General features: G+C 35.8%; 1 protein-coding gene across 4 annotated transcripts in view; it reads left to right on the top strand.

Annotated features, from left to right (window-relative positions):
* The window catches only part of SNX14 (sorting nexin 14), an 84,319-nt gene extending 70,575 nt beyond the window's left edge, over positions 1-13,744 (top strand). For 3 of the 4 annotated variants that reach the window (XM_037731755.1, XM_037731754.1, XM_037731753.1), the window contains 6 exons: positions 3,890-4,013; positions 4,285-4,449; positions 4,627-4,722; positions 11,168-11,259; positions 11,906-11,962; positions 13,195-13,400. In XM_037731755.1, coding sequence (XP_037587683.1) covers positions 3,890-4,013; positions 4,285-4,449; positions 4,627-4,722; positions 11,168-11,259; positions 11,906-11,962; positions 13,195-13,233 — 573 coding nt within the window. In that variant the 3' untranslated portion in view covers positions 13,234-13,400. Of the gene's footprint in view, positions 1-3,889; positions 4,014-4,284; positions 4,450-4,626; positions 4,723-11,167; positions 11,260-11,905; positions 11,963-13,194 lie in introns of all 4 variants that reach the window. The other variant, XM_017509657.2, reaches the window with a different exon arrangement.
* The last annotated feature ends 5,186 nt before the right edge of the window (positions 13,745-18,930 follow it).

Genomic DNA, 18,930 nt, shown 5'->3' with positions numbered 1-18,930 from the left:
AGGCACGTGCCACCATGCCCAGCTAATTTTTTGTATTTTTAGTAGAGACGGGGTTTCACCATGTTGACCAGGATGGTCTCGATCTCTTGACCTAGTGATCCACCCGCCTCGGCCTCCCAAAGTGCTGGGATTACAGGCTTGAGCCACCGCGCCCGGCCCCTAAAACAACTACTTTTATTTGCTCATGATAATGTGGGTCAGCAATTCTGACTTGGCTTAGCTGGTTCATACTTCTGGTCTCACTTGGGCTGCAGTCTCAGAGCTTCTTAAATTGGATAGCCAAAGATGGCCTCATTCATGTGTCTGACTGTGTATGTTTCCTATTGGCTGGGCCATATGTCTTCAGCAAGCAATTCTGGGCTCTCATGGTACCAGCATTCTAAGAGGGCTCACCCCAACACACAACTTTCCAGGACTCTGTTCATCATTTTGCTCAATGTTTATCTCAAAGCAAGTCATGTAGCCAAGCCCAGGGTTGATGTGGGTGGGGACTACACAACAGTGTGGCTGTAGAGAATCATGATCACTGGGTGCTGTTGCATTAATAGTCTGCTTCAGTTTACCAGTTTTGAAAAATTCTCAGCTCTTGTTCCTTAGATATTGCCTTGTCTCTGTTTCCTCTCTTGTCTCCTTCTGGAATACAGATTTATTTCTCATTCTGTTTTTTGTATCTCTTAAGCCTTCCTCCATATTTTCTGTCTTCATTTTTGCTACTTTCTGTTTATTTTTTCTGATCTGTCTTCCAGCTCTGCCTCTTCAGTGTTGTCTGATCTTCTGTATAAATCTATCTAAACTTAAAAAAAATTGTTACTGCATTTTTGATTTTTAGAATTTGTTTGGTATTTCCCCCAGGTCTACTATCATTTTAAATATGGTTTACTATTAGCTGCAGATGTTTTCCGGCAAAACAAATTTATTGCATTATAAAACCCTGGTTGGTATTCTTGAGTAGTAAATGCACACACAGGTCGGAAAGAGCAGGAGAAGATAACCTATCTAGTGCTCTGAAGAGTATAGTGGCTTAAAATTTGGCTTAAATTAATTTTGTTTGTGGTTTGTCAATATTAATACACATTTTGCTTTCCTTAATGGATCCTTTATGTTTATCTTTACTGAATACAAAAATTCCATTAAACATCATTATAAAGTAAAAATGTTAAAATGTTCAAGAGGAGAAATGGAGATATGGGCCCTAACTTTTTCCTCTCCTCTGCTCAAGCATGATAAGTGGCTCTTAGAGTAAGTCTTCCGTCCTCCTCAGTAATAGCTCTGTCTCCTAAGAAACAGACATAGTTTCGTTCATCAGTCTGAGTAGTATTTCCCTTCTCTCTCAGGATTATTGTAAATGCACCTTGAGACTTGTATTCAAAACTACTTGAAAAGATGTGAGAGTTTCTTAGGAAATTCTTGACTAGGTGGCCTTTACTATATATGCATACTTTTGTGAATGATGGAATATGAAAGACCTAATGGGTATGATTTCAGAGGATTAACCAGGCTAAATACAGTGAAATAAGAATTATACTGGAGTGTGGATTTTAGTATATAGGGGATATGTTTGCAAAATAATTTATGAAAGGTTGGTCAAACTGGATATTTACTTTCCTGGTGACTTATAAATGACCCCGATTTTGGGGGAAATAAATTGATACTGTGTAATGAAATAAGTCAGGTGTGTATGCTCTTTGACCCCCTGACCTGAATGCTAGGAATTTGTCAGGGAGAAGATAATAAAAGACCTTATAACATGTTTAATAAAATGATGTTTATGTAAGTGAAAAACTGGAAACAACATGAAATTCTAACATTGTAGGAATGATTATTTTAAGAAACATCTACTCAAGGAATGTTTTGCAGCAGATGAAGTCGTGCTTATGAAAACTAAAGCAAAATAAAGATATCTGATATGGTGCTAAGTGAAAAAGTAGGATGTGATATTTTTTGAATCTCATTGATTTGTGGCTATGTAAATAGAGTCTAGAAGTTAATACACAGAAGTTTAATAGTTATACTATTAGGTGTCTGAGTTTTAATTTAAAAGTTTAAATGCCCCTTTGCTCTGTGTCACTTTAGCTTCAGTGATTATTGTCAACAGATGTAATAAACTATATATCTCATAATTATTCTGACTTTTTAGATTTTCAGTGATCTGTTTAAAAATAATGTAAACCATGCTGAAAATACAGAGGAAAAACAAAATTCGGTTGTTTTCCCCTCTCTTTTCCAGACTTATTATATAATATCACTATTTTTTAATGAAAAAAATTAAACAAAATTTAAAAGAGTAGAGGAAATAATGTATTACAAGGGAGAGCCCTTTTCCTATTTTTTGGGTTGGGAAAATGTTTTAAGTTTATGCCTCTGCATTAATATATCTGACATAAGAGCCAATAGAATATATAGTCTTTGTTCTCAGGATAGTTTTCTAGAAAGCTTTTAAAAAACTCATCTTCAGGTAAAATTGAATACACTTTCCTTCACAGTCTCCTCACTTTTCTTTTCTTTTTCTTTTCTTTTTTTTTTTTTTTTTTGGCAGAGTCTTGCTCTTTCACCCAGGCTGGAGTGAAGTGGTGCAATCTCTGGCACACTGCAACCTCCACCTTCTGGGTTCATGATTCTCCTGCCTCAGCCTCCTGAGTATCTGGGATGTGCCACCACGCCAGGCTAATTTTTGTATTTTTTGTAGAGATGGGGTTTCTTCATGTTGCCCAGGCTGGTCTTGAACTCCTGACCTCAAGTGATCCACCTTCCTCAGCCTCCCAAAGTTCTGGGATTGCAGGCGTGAGCCACCATGCCTGGCCTCCTTACTTGTTTCATAGTGTCTGTTTTACATTATTTTATTTGTTTCTTGACCTGTTTCTATTAGATGTTAAATTTTTTGGAGAACAGTGATTTATATTTGTATTCCCTGCCCTTGGCACACCATCCTGCACATAGAAAGTGCTTAGTACATTTATTAAATGGATGTTTAAATGAATGAAATAATGTTTTTGTTAAAATTGGGATATATTATTATTATTGATAGTGGATTCTTTTTGTATATTTTTGGAGTAAGTAGGTATAAGATTTAGTGACATTATATCGTTTTTACTATGATTGATTCTTAATGTCTTTTTTTTTTTTTTCACATTGATTAGGCCTTTCTGGACTTTGAATATTGTCCAAATAAACTTTGCCTAAAGCTGGATTTTTACCTCTACTCATAGTGATTTATAATCTTTGAATCATGTTTGGTGTTTTTTTTGAGACAGAGTCTTGCTTTGTCCCCCAGGCTGGAGTACAGTGGCATGATTTCAGCTCACTGTGACCTCCACCTCCCACTTTCAAGCTATTCTCCTGCCTCAGCCTCCTGAATAGCTGAGAGTACAGGTGTGCACTACCACAGCCAGCTAATTTTTTTGTGTTTTTAGTGTAGATGGGATTTCACCATGTTGACTAGGCTGGTCTTGAACTGCTAACCTCAGATGATCTACCTTCCTCGGCCTTCCAAAGTGTTGAGATTACAGGCGTGAGCCACCGCGCCTGGACTAAATCATGTTAGTTTTAAAGTTAGCTATCAATAATATATTTGTACATCTTTTTACGTTACTTTGCTTTGGTGGTATATAAAAACAAAGGAGGGGGTCTTTTATGGATAATGAATTATCTGCTGTAATTAAAATGAATATTTTTGTTTTTATGTAATATTTTTGGGGAACATATATTTTTTAATCCAATTTGGGGCATAAATGGGGAATTTTAGAAGCATTATCAACCTATCTAATATTCTATTTTGATTGGAAAAGGTTTAAATGCCTTTGCTGTGTATCACTTCATTATTGATTATTGATTATTGTCAGCAGATATGATGAACTATATTATCTCTTTATTATTTCAACTTTTATTTTAGCTTTTCAATGATCTGTTTAAAAATAATGCAAACCGTGCTGAAAATACAGAAAGAAAGCAAAATCAGAATTATTTTATGGAGGTGATGACTGTAGAAGGAGTCTATGACTACCTGATGTATGTAGGTAAGATCTAAGTGGTTTAAGACTTGTTTTTCATTCATCTTACTTCTTCTGTGATGCAAATAATGATCTTGAGTATTGCCCCATCATAACTCTTTTTTTAATTGAAGATACCTTTTATAAAAATTCAGTATAATTGGCCTTGGTCATATTAAAGTTGCTAGTGTTTACAAATAAAATATTGACCATTGTCTTTCATGTTTTCTACATTGGAAAATTTTAAAAAATACCAGTTATCTGGAACAATGAGATATCCTATTTTATCCTTTCTCAGGACGTGTAGTTTTCCAGGTTCCTGACTGGCTTCATCATCTCTTAATGGGAACTCGAATCCTCTTTAAAAACACCCTGGATATGTATACTGATTACTATCTTCAGTGTAAACTAGAACAGCTATTTCAGGAACACCGTTTGGTCTCACTCATAACACTTCTTCGAGGTTTGTATTTTCTCATGTGTTTGTTTCATGTTTTATGTACTCTATGATTTTAATTGAATCTAAAAGAGAAAGAAATCTTGTTTTGCTTTGGTTTATTAGTATTTCTACAATGAGGAAGTCCTTTGTGTATAAGTAGATGAAAATTCCAGAAGTATTTCTTTTTACTTTTTTTTTTAGATGCTATATTCTGTGAAAACACTGAACCTCGCTCTCTCCAAGATAAGCAGAAAGGAGCAAAACAGACTTTTGAAGAAATGATGAATTACATTCCAGGTGTAATAACTCAATTTCATACAGATTAGCAGTCCTTTGAGGTCACAATGTACAGTAATTATTGAAGCTAATATTTACCATGAGTTTTCATTTTACAAAATGTTGCAAAGATGGTTAAAATTAACACACTAGTTAAATAATTCTTTCAGATGTTAGCACTAGGACTAAGATGTTAGAACTTTAAGGCAAGGCTGTTTCTATTCACATAATAGCCAGACTCATTAAAAAATAATTTACAATCAGATTGGTCAAAGTGACATTTTGTGAGACAATTGGAGGCCTGTGCCCACTCCACCGTAAGCATTGCTCACTAGTATATATGACTAAAAGATCAGAATTTATTTATTCCAAATTTATTGAGCACCTTCCATATTCTAGGCACTATGCAAAATGCAAGAGATATAAAAAATGTACTTGAGTAGCTCAGTCTAGCAGGAAGACAGACATACAGGCAAAACATACGTGTGATAATAGAGGCATGTTCAAGTTACAGAGGAAACACAAAGGAGGAAGATAGTAGGTTTGGGCCACTACAGAAATGAATGGTAGTAACCTCTTACTGTGATGAGAAATAACAAGGAAAAAAGGTCAAGGGGTCAAAGCAGAAGATTCTTAGTTTAGAACATTTTGAATGAGAAGTACTTATAAGTTATTCAACAATCTATTAAGCAATTAGACATCTAGGTTCAAAGGTTGGAGGCAAGGTGGTATAGAATAGATTAGTAGAGCTATGGGAGCAATGTGTGAGTAGATACTAAAGCACAGAAAGAAAGTATGGAGTAAGAAGAGAAAAGGGTGACTTCCAGTTTCTGGTCTGGCACATGAGAACCTGGACATCATCACTCCATCCTAGTAATAAGGAAAAAGCTGAATGAACTAAAAAAAACTAAACAGCTGTTAGATCCACCAGAGAGTGATGTCATATGGCAAACCACTACCTCCCATATCGGAGATAATCATAGCTAGCTGGAGCAGAAACCCATGAACTCAAACCTCTGGAGAAGCCAGTGCTGAGGTAGGGAAACCTGAACTATAACTGACAAATTGCTGCAGCCTTTTAAATCTCTTTCTAAGAGATTAAAAACTCCAGGGGAACCAAGACATGGGGTTACCCATCCACACTTTGGCATGATCTCAAGTCACTGCAACCTCCACCCCCTGGGTTCAGGTAATTCTTCTGTTTCATCCTCCTGAGTAGCTGAAACTCCAGGCATGCGCCACCATGTCCAGCTAATTTTTGTATTTTAAGAAGAGACAGGGTTTCACCTTGTTGGTCAGGCTGGTCTCTAACTCGTGACCTCAGGTGATCACCATGTCAGCCTCCCCAAGTGCTGGGATTACAGGCGTGAGCCACTGTACGCGGTCCATCCACAGTTTTTTTTGAAACAGAGTCTCAGGGCTGGAGCCCGATCTCTGGTCACTGCAACCCCCACCTGCCTGGTTTAGGTAGTTCTCCTCCCTCACACTCCCAAGAAGCTGGAACTATAGGTATGCACTACCACGCCCAACTAATCTTTGTGTTTTTAGTAGAGATGGGGTTTCACTATGTTGGCCAGGCTGGTCTTGATCTCTTGACCTTGTGATCCGCCTGCCTCAGCCTCCTAAAGTGCTGGAATTACTGACCCACTTTTTTGTGACTTTTACCTCCAGGGCCTTGACCAAGAACCCACAGTGAATACTGGAGAAAAATCTCCTTGTGCTTCTGGCAGGGGGGCCAGAAGGGAACCATTTTGAAATATGTCATTCAGGGCATTCTGTTCTTTGAGACAAGGCCTTACCCTCAGGAGAAACTATTTAACGAGAGCCTGGCTGACCTGAGGGAAGGGAAATAACCAACTCCAGCCAGCTCTGGCCTTCTGCATGGAAGAAGGGAAATATACCCAACCGTCCACTCTAGCCATCTTGTCCCATGCAAGGGGGTCAGGAGAGCCTGAGAAGCATGTGTGAAGTTCATAGTTCAGTGGTACAGGCTCACTAAAAGATTGATACCCCCTCCTAGGACTATAGAACCCTTCCTCTGCCTCCATATTTTATCACCACATTACTAAAGGCCTCTTTGCAGCAGTTTCTCTTACTCAGTGCATCATATCCAGCTATCAAGAAAAAAATTACAAGACATTAAAGGCAAGAAAATATAGTTTGATGAGAAAGAGCCAGTATCTGAATGGCAGGGATGTTAGAATTATACACCAAATGGGATATATCCCAGATATTCAAGGCTGGTTCAACATTCATTTAAAAGTCAATTAATGTAGTTTGTCACATCAGCAGGCTAAAGAGGAAAAATCATGGTCATAATATTAGATGCAGAAAAAGCATTTGACAAAATCTAACACCCACTTGTGATCTCAGCAAACTAGGAATAGAGGGGAACATCCTCAACTTGATAAAGAATATCTACAAAAACACCTATAGCTAACATCACACTTGATGAGAAACTTAAGAGCTATCCCACTAAGATGAGGAACAAGGCATGTTCTCACTACTACTTTCAACATTGTACTGGAAGTCCTAGTTAGTGCAGTAAGACAAGAAAAGGAAATAAAAAGCATCCTGATTGGGAAGGAAGAAATAAAACTGTCTTTGTTCACAGATGACATGATTGACAAAAACACTCCTGGAGATAATAAGCAGTTATAGCAGGGTTGTAGGATATAGGGTTAATACACAAAATTCAGTCACTGACAAAAACACTCCTGGAAATAATAAGCAGTTATAGCAGGGTTGTAGGATATAGGGTTAATACACAAAATTCAGTCACTTTTCCTGTATATCATTGATGAGCAAGCGGTATTTGAAATTTTAAAAAATGCCATTTGGATTAGCACCCCCAAAACTGAAATACTTGAGGAGTAATATAACAAAACATGTACAAGATTTATATGAGAAGAATAAAACTTTGATTAAAGAAATCAAAGAACTAAATAAATGGAGAAATACTTTATTGATAGGAAGACTCTGTTTTCAAGATGTCAGTTCTTCTGTCATCTAATTCAATGCAGTCCCAACTCAAATCCCAGTAAGTTGCTTTGTGGGTATTGACAAACATTTTAAAGTTATATGGAGAGGCAAAAAGACCCAGAATAGCCAACTCAGTATTTATTGAGAACAGCAAAGTCAGAAGATTAACATTACTTTACTTCAAGACATACTGTAAAGCTACAGTAATCAAGACAATGTGATATTACCAAAAGAATAGACAAATGGATGGATGAAACTGAATAGAGAGCCCAGATGTAGACCCACATAAATAATGTTAACTGATCTTTGACAAAGTTGCAAAGGCAGTACAATGAAGAAAAGGTAGTCTTTTCAACAAGTTGTGCAGAAACAATTGGACATGGGTGTGCAAAAAAAAAAAAAAAAACCTAAACACAAACCTTATACCCTTCACAAAAACTAAACTCAAAATCAACTATAGGCTGGGCAGGGCATGGTGGCTCATGCCTTTAATCTCAGCACTTTGGGAGGCCGAGGCAGGCAGCTCATCTGAGGTGAGGAGTTTGAGACCAGCCTGGTCAAGATGTTGAAACCCCATCTCTACTAAAACTACAAAAATTAGCCAGGTGTGGTGCAATCCCAGCTACTCAGAAAGCTGAGGCAGGAGATTCACTTGAACCTATGAGGCAGAGTTTGTAGTGAGCTGAGATTGTGCCATTGCACTATAGCCTGGGCAACAGACTGAAACTCCGTCTCAAAACAACAACAGAAAAATCAATTATAGACCAACCTGTAAAAAGCAAAACTGTTAAACTTAGAGGATAACATCAGAAAAAATGTAGATGACCTTCTGTTGGGCAATGACTTCTTAGTTGCAATACCAAAGGCATGAACCATGGAAGAAAGAATTGATAATCTTTACTTCATTAAAATAAAAAATTTTGCTTTGTGAAAGACACTATAAAGAGAATGAAAAGAGAAGCCACAGACTGGGAGAAGATACTTGCAAAAGACATACCAGATAAAGGACTATTACCAAAAATATGCGAAGAAATCTCGAAACTCAACAATAAGAACACAACCTTATTTTAAAATTGGCCAGATTTCTTGACATCTCACCAAACCTGATTTTAAAATTGGCCACATATCTTGAAATCTCACCAAAGCATATGAAAAGATGTTCCACATTATATATCATCAAGGAAATGCACAGTTAAAACATGAGATACCACCACACAGCTGTTAGAATGACCCAGATCTTTAACACTGACAGTACCATTTGCTGGTGAATATGTGGAGCAATTCTCATTCACTGATGGTGGGAATGCAAAATTGTGCAGCCACTTTGGAAAACAGGTGAGCAGTTCCTTACAAAACAAGGCATACTCTTATCATAAGATCTGGCAATTATGTTTCTGGTATTTACCCAAAGCAGTTGAAAACATGTCTGCCCAGAAATCTGATCATGAATGTTTATAGCAACTTCAGAATTGCCAAAATTTGGAAGCAACCAAGGTATTCTTTATTTAGGTGAATGGGTAAATAAAACTCACACTTTTTAGACAATCGGATATTATTCAGTGCTATAAAGAAATGAGCTATCACATCATGAAAAGTCATGGAGGAGCCTGAAATTCATCTTACTAAGAGAAAGAAGCCAATCTGAAAAGACTGTGTACTGTATAATTTCAACTATCTGATAATTTTGGAAAAGGCAAAACTAAGAAAGAAAACAGTGGATTGGAGGGGAGGGAGGGATGAATAGGCAGAGCAAAGAGGATTTTTAGGGCAATGAAGCTACTCTATGATACTGTAATCGTGGTTACATGATCTGTTTTCCAAACCCACAGAATGTACACCACCAAGAACAAACTCCAGTGTAAATTATGGACTCTGGATAACAATGATGTACCAATGCATGTTAATCAATTGTAACAAATGTGCACTCTTGTTGGGGATGTTGATAGTGGGGGAGACAGCATGTTTTGGGACAGGCTCAGTTTCATTGTGAACACAAAACTACTTTAAAACATAAAGTCTATTTTAAAAAGAAAAGAGGGCTTAGGACAGAACCTTAGAGAATTATTAACTTTGAAGAACTAATCTTAGAATAGTTCTGCTGTTCCGTGTGAAAATAAGTTAAATATCTGTTCTGAATGTAAAAGTGAACATAAGCTGTTTTTGAGTAGGTTTTCTGTAGGCAAATGATAAAATAATTTTTTTTTAACCTGTTCTCTGATATAGTGACCCTTAGCATTCATACTTTCAACAGTCTCAGCTTTGATATTCAGAAACAACTTGGAGAGCCAGAGAATACAATAATTTTTTATTTTCAAACATTCACTTTAAGACTCCTGTTTGGGAGAGTAATTTAGCTCTTGAGTAAGCTTAGCATGCTTTTCTTTTATCCTCTGCCCCTCAACTCTTGGTGACACTTGAAGGATCTGAAAGAATCAGTTATATTTGTTCATTAGTTTCATGCATATTAATTGGGAAATTACATGTAGTATTGGTGAATTTGAGGATTAACAAAGATTTGTATTGGGCCACATATCTTGAAAATACCCAGGATGTACTATGCCTATTGTAAATTAAATTTGGCCTTTGCCTCCTAGTGTTGGCATTTTTTATGACTAACACTAGGAGTTTAGTTATGATGGGGGAAAAGGATAAATATTCAAGTACCCTGTTTGCATAAGAATACCTTTTTTCTGCTTGGGGAAAACAGTCAGTGGAGATCTTAATAAGGATTGACTTTTCTTGGTAACAGAATTGATACCAGTGGTACCTGACATCTGTACAGCCAGACACAAGTCCGAATTTGTTGGACCCTGAAAAATTGTTTAAATATTTGTTACATTTCCCAAATTGATTGGTCTGTAAGATGGTTAATAGTAACTTATGCAAAAGTCCAGAAATTAGGTGTTGATATTCACTGAGAAGTCTGCCTTAAAAATTAAACTTTTTTTTTCTGATATTAAGGGCACCGTGAAAATACGTAGAATAAAAATCAGAAGCCATCTTCTGCCCACTGTATAGGAGTAGGCTTATGCTTCATCGGGTGTCAATCCTTACATTTTTCCATGCCTTTCTATACATGTATGTACAGATGTGTAAACATCATTTTAGAGTTTAATTTGTTTTGTTTTCCCTTAGTGGGGTAATACAGTAAGTATTATTTTCCAACTGTCTTTTATCATTGAATAGTATAAGCATTTTTTTTTTTTTTTTTTTTTTTTTTTTAGCTGCAGCATTTCTCAGAGTTTGCATTAGGCTTTGTGCGTTGTAAATCTCCAAAGATGGGATACATGATACTGTATTTGTCAACTTGACCATAGAAACCCCTTGTCCAGGAGCCTCTTATAGAAACATTGGTTTGGGGAGTACTGATTGTCAAATTTTGCCTAATACCTGGGAAACAGGGTGGGGATTTTGCTTTATGATCCAGTTAATGATGATTCACTTTATAAAAATAAAATAATTTCACATGTGCCATTTTGTTTAGATCTGTTAGTCAAGTGTATTGGTGAAGAAACCAAGTATGAAAGCATCAGACTTCTGTTTGATGGCTTACAGCAGCCAGTACTCAACAAGCAGGTAAAACTCATTTGTGTTAGCTGAGTTTGGTGAATGACATAGTAGGGTTTCTGGTAAATCATTAGCTGTATAAATGACACTACACTAAATCAAGGTAATATAATTTAAACATTCAGATAAAAAAAGTTTTATTTGTTACTCTTGTCAGTTACCTTTTTCTTACTTTGATTTAAAATTAATACATAGTCATTGCAGAAAATTTGGAATATGTAGAAAATTCATAAAATACAGTAAAAAATTAAAAATTGGTAATTCCATTATTCAAGTCACATAGAATAACCAGTTAACTTTTTTATGTTTATGGTTATATAAACTGTATATAAACTTTATATATTCTGTTGAGATCTTAATGCAGTTTTAATTTTGTGTTCTTGTTTTTCTAAAAATTTTTATTATGTATAAAATATTTAACATAAAAATGAATTAGGCATGAGGAAGTGTCCTCATGCAAACATGTGTGTACTTATTACCTGTTTTGGGAATAGAACACTATTGATACTACTGAGGCTACTTTTGTGCTTGTATTATCAGTGCTATTCCCTGCCTTTGCACTTAGATGTAACCACAATCTTTAATTTTGTGTTCATCATTTTTATGGTTTTTATGTTTAGTGCCTTAACATTTATTATTATTTTTGGTGCTTTAGCTGACTTATGTTTTATTGGACATTGTGATACAGGAGCTGTTTCCAGAGCTCAATAAGGTAACTGAAAAGCAGTAATTTTATTCATTGTTTTCTCAATGGTATGCTGACATTTATTTTAATTAGGGACATAAATGTAAGAAAAACCCTTGACTCTGTTTTCTGTGATTATTTAAAAAATTAACCTCAACAAATTGCTTTTTATATTTTCTTTATTAAACATGCCCCAACAGTTCTGAGGGACGGCTATTGAATAGCTTCTTCTTTGACTTCATCCCTTTTTGATTACAAGCAGATAGGGACCCTTTACAGTCTTTCCAGGGAAAGAAGTGAGTTTAAGTCCTAGAAAAGGCCAACCTCAAAGTTGTCATCTGTAACATTGTATGCTGCGTAAGTAGAAACTTGAGTATTTTTTGAAGCAATTTTTATATAAACCCAAGTACAAAATAAACTAAAATTAGAGCATAGTTATATTATTACTGTATTGAATCTTGAGGATTTTGACTTTTGAGCAATGGTTTAAGTCATTCTTTTCTTTTTTTTTTTTTTTTTTGAGACAGATCTCTCTCTGTCACCAGGCTGGAGTGCAGTGGTGTGATCTCGGCTCACCGCAACCTCCGATTCCCTAGTTCAAGTGATTCTCCTGCCTTAACCTCCCAAGTAGCTGGGATTTCAGGCATATGCCACCATGTCAGCTAATTTTTGTATTTTTTAGTCGGATAGGGTTCCACCACGTTGGCCAGGATGGTCTGGATTTCCTGACCTCGTGATCCGCCCACCTCGGCATCCCAAAGTGCTGGAATTACAGGCATGAGCCACCATGCCTGGCAAATTCATTATTTTCTGTCTTACTTTTTGACTAATCCTTTTGGTTGGATGAAACAACTATTGTTCAGTGCTTTGGTATTGCAATGAAGTGTCACTTTTGTAGAGTAGAGGAAACCAGATTTGGACTATTCTACCTATTATAAACTTTCAAGTTATCTTAGTGTTAAGTGCCTATTAAAACAGAGTGGCAGTTACAGACTTTATATCTTTATAAAGATATAAAAAAATCAACAGCAGGAAACCTCTAGCTCTATATGAGACTTCATAAGGTCTGTCATTAAATGTTGCCTTTTTTTCTCATTTACAAAATATACCTTACTTGCTCCATATGCCAGCCAGTTTCACTTGGTTTACAATATATGTATGTCTTAGGTTAGAATTTTAATACACTAGAGCTGTTAGGCAATTCACAAATGAACTTGTATCTTATTATCTTCTATTAAATGGATTTATTTTTACTTTAGGTACAAAAGGAAGCTACCTCTGTGACACCTTGGATTTAAACACTTGGATTTGGTATAGGATAACCCATTGAAATTTCTGCTGTGGTAGGGTGGTAGAAATGTACTTTTTTGGTTATATTCTTATATATATCATGTACATCACTGTCTTAAATTTTAATTTTTTTTTTAATAAAGACTAACACAAATTTAATAATAATTAAAAGTGATTGAGTCTCATAGCCTGTCATTTGCTATCTGTGATCCAGATTTTATTAGAGCATGTGTCACTTGTTATTGCCATTTTTAAAAGAGAAAATACATAATGATGTTAGGGCTAACAGTTAAGACTGATAACCTTCATATTGTATAACTTTGAAAATAATTGTGCCTAGTATGGAGAAACAGGAGTTAGATCTGATTTTCTTTATTTAGAGTTAATATATTTAAGTAGATTGATTTTCCTTTTTTTTTTGTTTTGTACATAGTTAACTGTGTACCTATAAATAATATATCCTATATGAGTTTTTCATAATAAACAAGGGATCTCTCCTTATTCTTGCTGGGTGTCTGACAGGTTTGTAGCCCTATTTTGTGTAAAAACCGAATACTTACAGATGCTCGTGATTGTGTGGTTGCCACTAAGTTTCACTGAATTGTCTGTAACTAATAATATATTCCTAAAGCTCATATAAACAATTTAGGCAAGTAGATTTTTGGTTTATGTTGTCTCTTATCTCTTTAAAAGAAAAATGTAGAATTACTTATACCTTTTGAAAGTTAACTTAAAAGATTTCTTTTTAAAGAATCAATATTTCAAAATTCTTGCAATTCCTTACCATGTTATGCAGTTATCCTTGAAACAGGTTTGTCAGGATTGAGCATTTTGCATTAGGTTATTGGCTGTAATGTTTATTCAGAATATTTATTGAGCTTCATTCACGTGTTAGATACCAAGCTGGGTAACATGAGAATGCTGAATATGATTTAGAAAAATAAATTTAATTTTACCATTCATTAATTTTTCTCAAGATTTCAAAAAATGATTGTTAGGTGTTACAGATTTTTGAAGAGATTTTGTTAACAGTTCTATTATAGTTTTTAAATACTCGAAAGTTCTAGAATATGTATGAGGTTCCATGAATCAATGGTTTAATACCAAGCTTTAATAAAAAGTTACCGATTTCTCAGGGGCAGGTGGAAAATTGATCAAACAAACGATTCACATTTAAATCCATAACCCTTTTATTATTTAAAATGTAATAGGTGAACTGGAAAAATAAAATATTTTACAGCCTTTTTTATGTCATCCTTACCTGTTCTTCTTTAAATTGTGGTATTCTCTTTATTTAGATAAGAAAAAATTTGTGGATGTATCATGTCTGCTCGAGTTACCATAATAGAACACCAGACACTGGGTGGCTTACACCACAGATATGTAATTCTCACAGTTATGGAGGCTGGGAAGTCTAAGATCAAGGTGCCTGCAAATTAGGTTCTATTCTGAGGACTATTTTCTTGGCTTGTAGGTGGCTGGCTTCTCGCTATGTGCTTACATGACCTCTTGTACACATATGGAGAGGTAAAAAGAAATCTCATTCTTTCTTCCTTTTCTTAAAAGGCCACCAATCCTATTGAATTAGAATCTGACTCTTAGGACTTCATTTAACCTAAATTAGCTCCTAAAGGCTCTCTCTTCAAATATAGTCAAATTGGGATTTATGGTTTCAACATAGGAGTTTTAGGAGGATACAGTTCAATCCATAACAGTAGGTAAGCTCTGTTTAAAGAAGATGTTATGTATACATGTCTGTACATATAAAATTAATCACATTGTGAAAGGGGAAAGGAACTAAAATGCAATCCCTATTTAATTTGGCAGGCATTTTATAGACATCATCACAACAACTCTGAGATGGTGTTTCTTCTATTTTATAGGTGAGGATATTGGGGCCTGAAAGAATGGTAAAGTTAGAATTTGACTTAAATCTCTCTAGTCTTCCCATGTTCTTGTCACTGTTGCACCATGAAAGAACTTGTTTTTAGATGTAGTCACTATCTGGATCCCTTTAAAAAGTATGCTCCCTGATTTATTTTTAAAATTGCTCTGCATATTTCTTTCTATTTATTTTTGTATGTGTCTAGTGTATGAGCTTCATAAAGAACACATTTTTAAATTTGTTTACTTAAACAGAGCTGTCAGTTTTTCTGGTTGGGGGAGATACAATAAAGTTAAACAGAGGTGAAAACACTTTGAAATTTATAAAGGACATTGTAAGATTGTGTTAAAAGTATTACTTTTTTTTCCTTCAACTTTTAAGTTCTGGGGTACATGTGCAGGATGTGTGGGTTTGTTACGTAGGTAAACGTATGCCCCATGGTGGTTTGCTGCACAGGTCAACCCATCACCTAGGTGTTAAGCCCAGCATCCATTAGCTATTCTTCCCGATGCTCTCCCTTCCTCTGTTACCTCCTGGTCCCCTGCCACAGGCCCCAGTGTATGTTGTTCCCCTCAGTGTGTTTATGTATTTTCCTTGTTCAGCTCCCGCTTGTAAGTGAGAACTTGCAGTATTCGGTTTTCTGTTCCTGTGTTAATTTGCTGAGGATAATAGTTATATATTAGATTTTGCAAAATGGTGAAAGTTAACATTTAAATTACCATTTATTGGCTTCCTAAAAAATTTATGTTTTTACAGAAAAAGTATAAACAGAAGTCTAATTTGCCCACTGTTGTTCTTAGCAGACTGTATAATGATGTATGTACAAGATATAATTTCAGGTACAATCAACATTAAAATAACAAATGACTGACCAAAGGAAGAAACAAATGAGTATGTCTTCTTAGTCCACTATACAGTAGTACTCCTTTATCTGCAGTTTTGATTTCCAAGGTTTCGGTTACCCAAGATCAACCAAGATCTGAAAATAGGTGAGTATAGTACAACAAGATGTTTTGAAAGATCACACTCACATAACTTTTGTTACAGTATGTTATGATAATTGTTGTATTTTATTGTTAGCTACTGTTAATCACTTACTGTGCCTAATTTTATGTTAAATCTTATCATAGGTATGTATGTATAGGAAAATCAGTACTATCATGCGCTACATAATGATGTTTTGGTCAGTGATGGATTGCATATATGACGGTGGCCCTGCAAGATTGTAATTGAGCTGAAAATTTCCTGTCACCTGGTGATGTAGCCATCTTAATGTCATAGCACAATATTCGTGGTGATGCTAGTGCAAAGTAAGCCTGCAGTATTTCCAGTCATATAAAATTGATAATAAACCACTATGTTACTGGATTGTATATTTACCATACTATTTAGCATTACTTTAGAGTGTACTCCTACTACTTATAAAGAGTTGACTATAAAACAGCCTGAGAGATTTTTCAGGAGGAATTCCAGAAGAAAGCATTGTTATCTTAAGAGAGGACAGCCCCGTGCATGTTATTGCCCCTGAATACCTTCCAGTGGCACAAGATGTGGAGGTGGAAGACAGTGATGTTGATGATTCTGTCCCTGTGTAGGCTTACACTAATGTGTGTGTGTCTTAGATTTTGTTTTTTAACTTTTATGAGATGGATTCTCACTTTGTCACCCAGGCTGGAGTGCAGTGGCGTGATTGCAGCTCACTGCAGTCTTGAAATCCTGAGCTCAGGGGATCCTCCTGCCTCAGCCTCCCAAGTAGGTGGGAATACAGGTGTGAGGCTGAGGCAGGAGGATCCCTTGAGCCCAGGAGTTTGAGACCAGCCTGGGCAACATAGTGAGACCCTGTGTCTACAAAAAAATAGGAAAATTAACAGGACCTAGTGGCATATCCCTGTAGTCCCAGCTACTCATGAGGCTGAGGTGAGAGGATTGCTTGAACCCAGGAGGTCAAGGCTTCAGTGAGCAGTGATTGTGCCATTGTACTCTACCCTGAGTGACAGAGCGAGACCCTGTCTTTAAAAAAATTAAAGTAAATTTTAAAATAGAAAAAAAGCTTATAGAATAAAAATATAATAAAAGGAAATACTTTTTTACAGCTGTACAATGTGTTTGTGTTTCAGGCTAGGTATTATTACAAAAGAGTTAATGCTACTCTCAGTTATTTGCATGTTGTGGGCTTTCCTGAATGGGATGAGGATGGGTAGAATTTTAAGCAGTGATCAGATAATCAGGGGACCAGAAGCCTATGTTATCAGTACTGTAGTTCTAGAGAACAGCATTTACTAAGGTTACAATACTAATTTGTTCATTATGACTTTTATTCTCCAGTAGTATGTGGGATCTCTTTTCAGAGATAGATTTTCAATGAGGAATAAGGCAAGGCTAGATAAAGAAGACTTAAGCAGAGTAGTGATACATCTGTGTTGTAAATGAGCAGGCATGATGCTATTAATATTTCTTAGTGATGAAACAAAATTTGTGATCATATAATCAACGTTTCACAATGTGATGAGTTAGTGAAATTTTCAGGAACACTGTTTGTGTTAATGCTAACATATAAAGTCTATGCATTGTGATTTTACTAGTAAAATAAAACATGTTTAGCTTTCAAATTTATAGCCTTCCTCCCTTCATCTGTGGAGTTTATAAGTGAACAAAGAATCAACATCCAATTAAGAACATCAAGCTCAGTAAAAAATTTGATTGCCATATTTATTTGTTATAAAATAATACTTTGAAATATCTTAGGGGCTCATTTGATTACTCACATGCTTACAAATTATTTAATGATTGTCTTACTAAAAAAATGTTATTTTGTTTACTTATCTGGCATTTTTGACTTTCATACAAATCTGGATATCTCACATGTGAATATACATTGTTGGAGGGAAAGTTAAAATGTAGTTTTTAAGAAAGACTTAGAAGGTAATTTTATTTGTTTTTAATGTTAATTTTTACATATTTTTGTATATGAATTCATACTCATTTTCATAGGGGCCATTTCTGGGTAATTTATAAAGAAAAGGGGTTTAGTTGGCTACAGTTATACAGGTGGTACAGGAAGTATGGTGCTGGCATCTCCTTTGCTTCTGGAGAGGTCTCAAGAAACTTAAAATCATGATGGAAGGCAAAGTGGGAGCAGACACGTCACGTGGTCAGAGCAGGAGCAAGAGAAAGAGAGCAGGGAGATGCCACACACTTTGAAATGACCAAGTTTTATGAGAACTCACTGTCATAAGAACAGTACCAAGGGGATGGTACTAAACCATTTGTGAGAAATTGACCTCCATAATCCAGCCACCTCCCACTCGGCCCCACCTCCAGCACTTGGGATTATAATTAGACATGAGATTTGGGTGGTGATGCATATCCAAACTATATCAGAAACCAAAAGGCTAGAGTTCATTCCTCAGTCAGTCTTCTATCTTTATAAACTTGGGCTTGAAACCAGGCTCAGCTATTTAGATGTTACCATCTCTATGTAGGCAACATACCAACACAAAAGAATAGTCAAAGGTCCTTCTGGGTTTTAGCTGTGGCGAAGGTGAACCCAGCAGCTCTCCAGTCTTAGTTTGGGACGTGCAGCACCAGGGATACTAAGACTCTTCTTGTGGTGGGATTTTAGCCATGCCTCGCTTTTCTTGCTTGCTGTCCATTTTCTAGGCTAGGTTTCCAAGTTGCTTGATTTGGAGAGCAAGCTGATACCCTTCTGATAATGTCTCTGTTTACAGAATATACTTTTTTCCAACCAAGTATCCTAATAAATAATGTGTATAGTATAGTTTTCACGGTTGTAACTAATATGCCAGCCATTCTTGTCATG

Source organism: Cebus imitator, unplaced genomic scaffold (assembly GCF_001604975.1).
Source record: "Cebus imitator isolate Cc_AM_T3 unplaced genomic scaffold, Cebus_imitator-1.0 Scaffold418, whole genome shotgun sequence".
Lineage (NCBI taxonomy): Eukaryota > Metazoa > Chordata > Mammalia > Primates > Cebidae > Cebus > Cebus imitator.
Note: the sequence above shows the minus strand (reverse complement) of the source record. Positions and strands in the feature narration are given on the sequence as shown.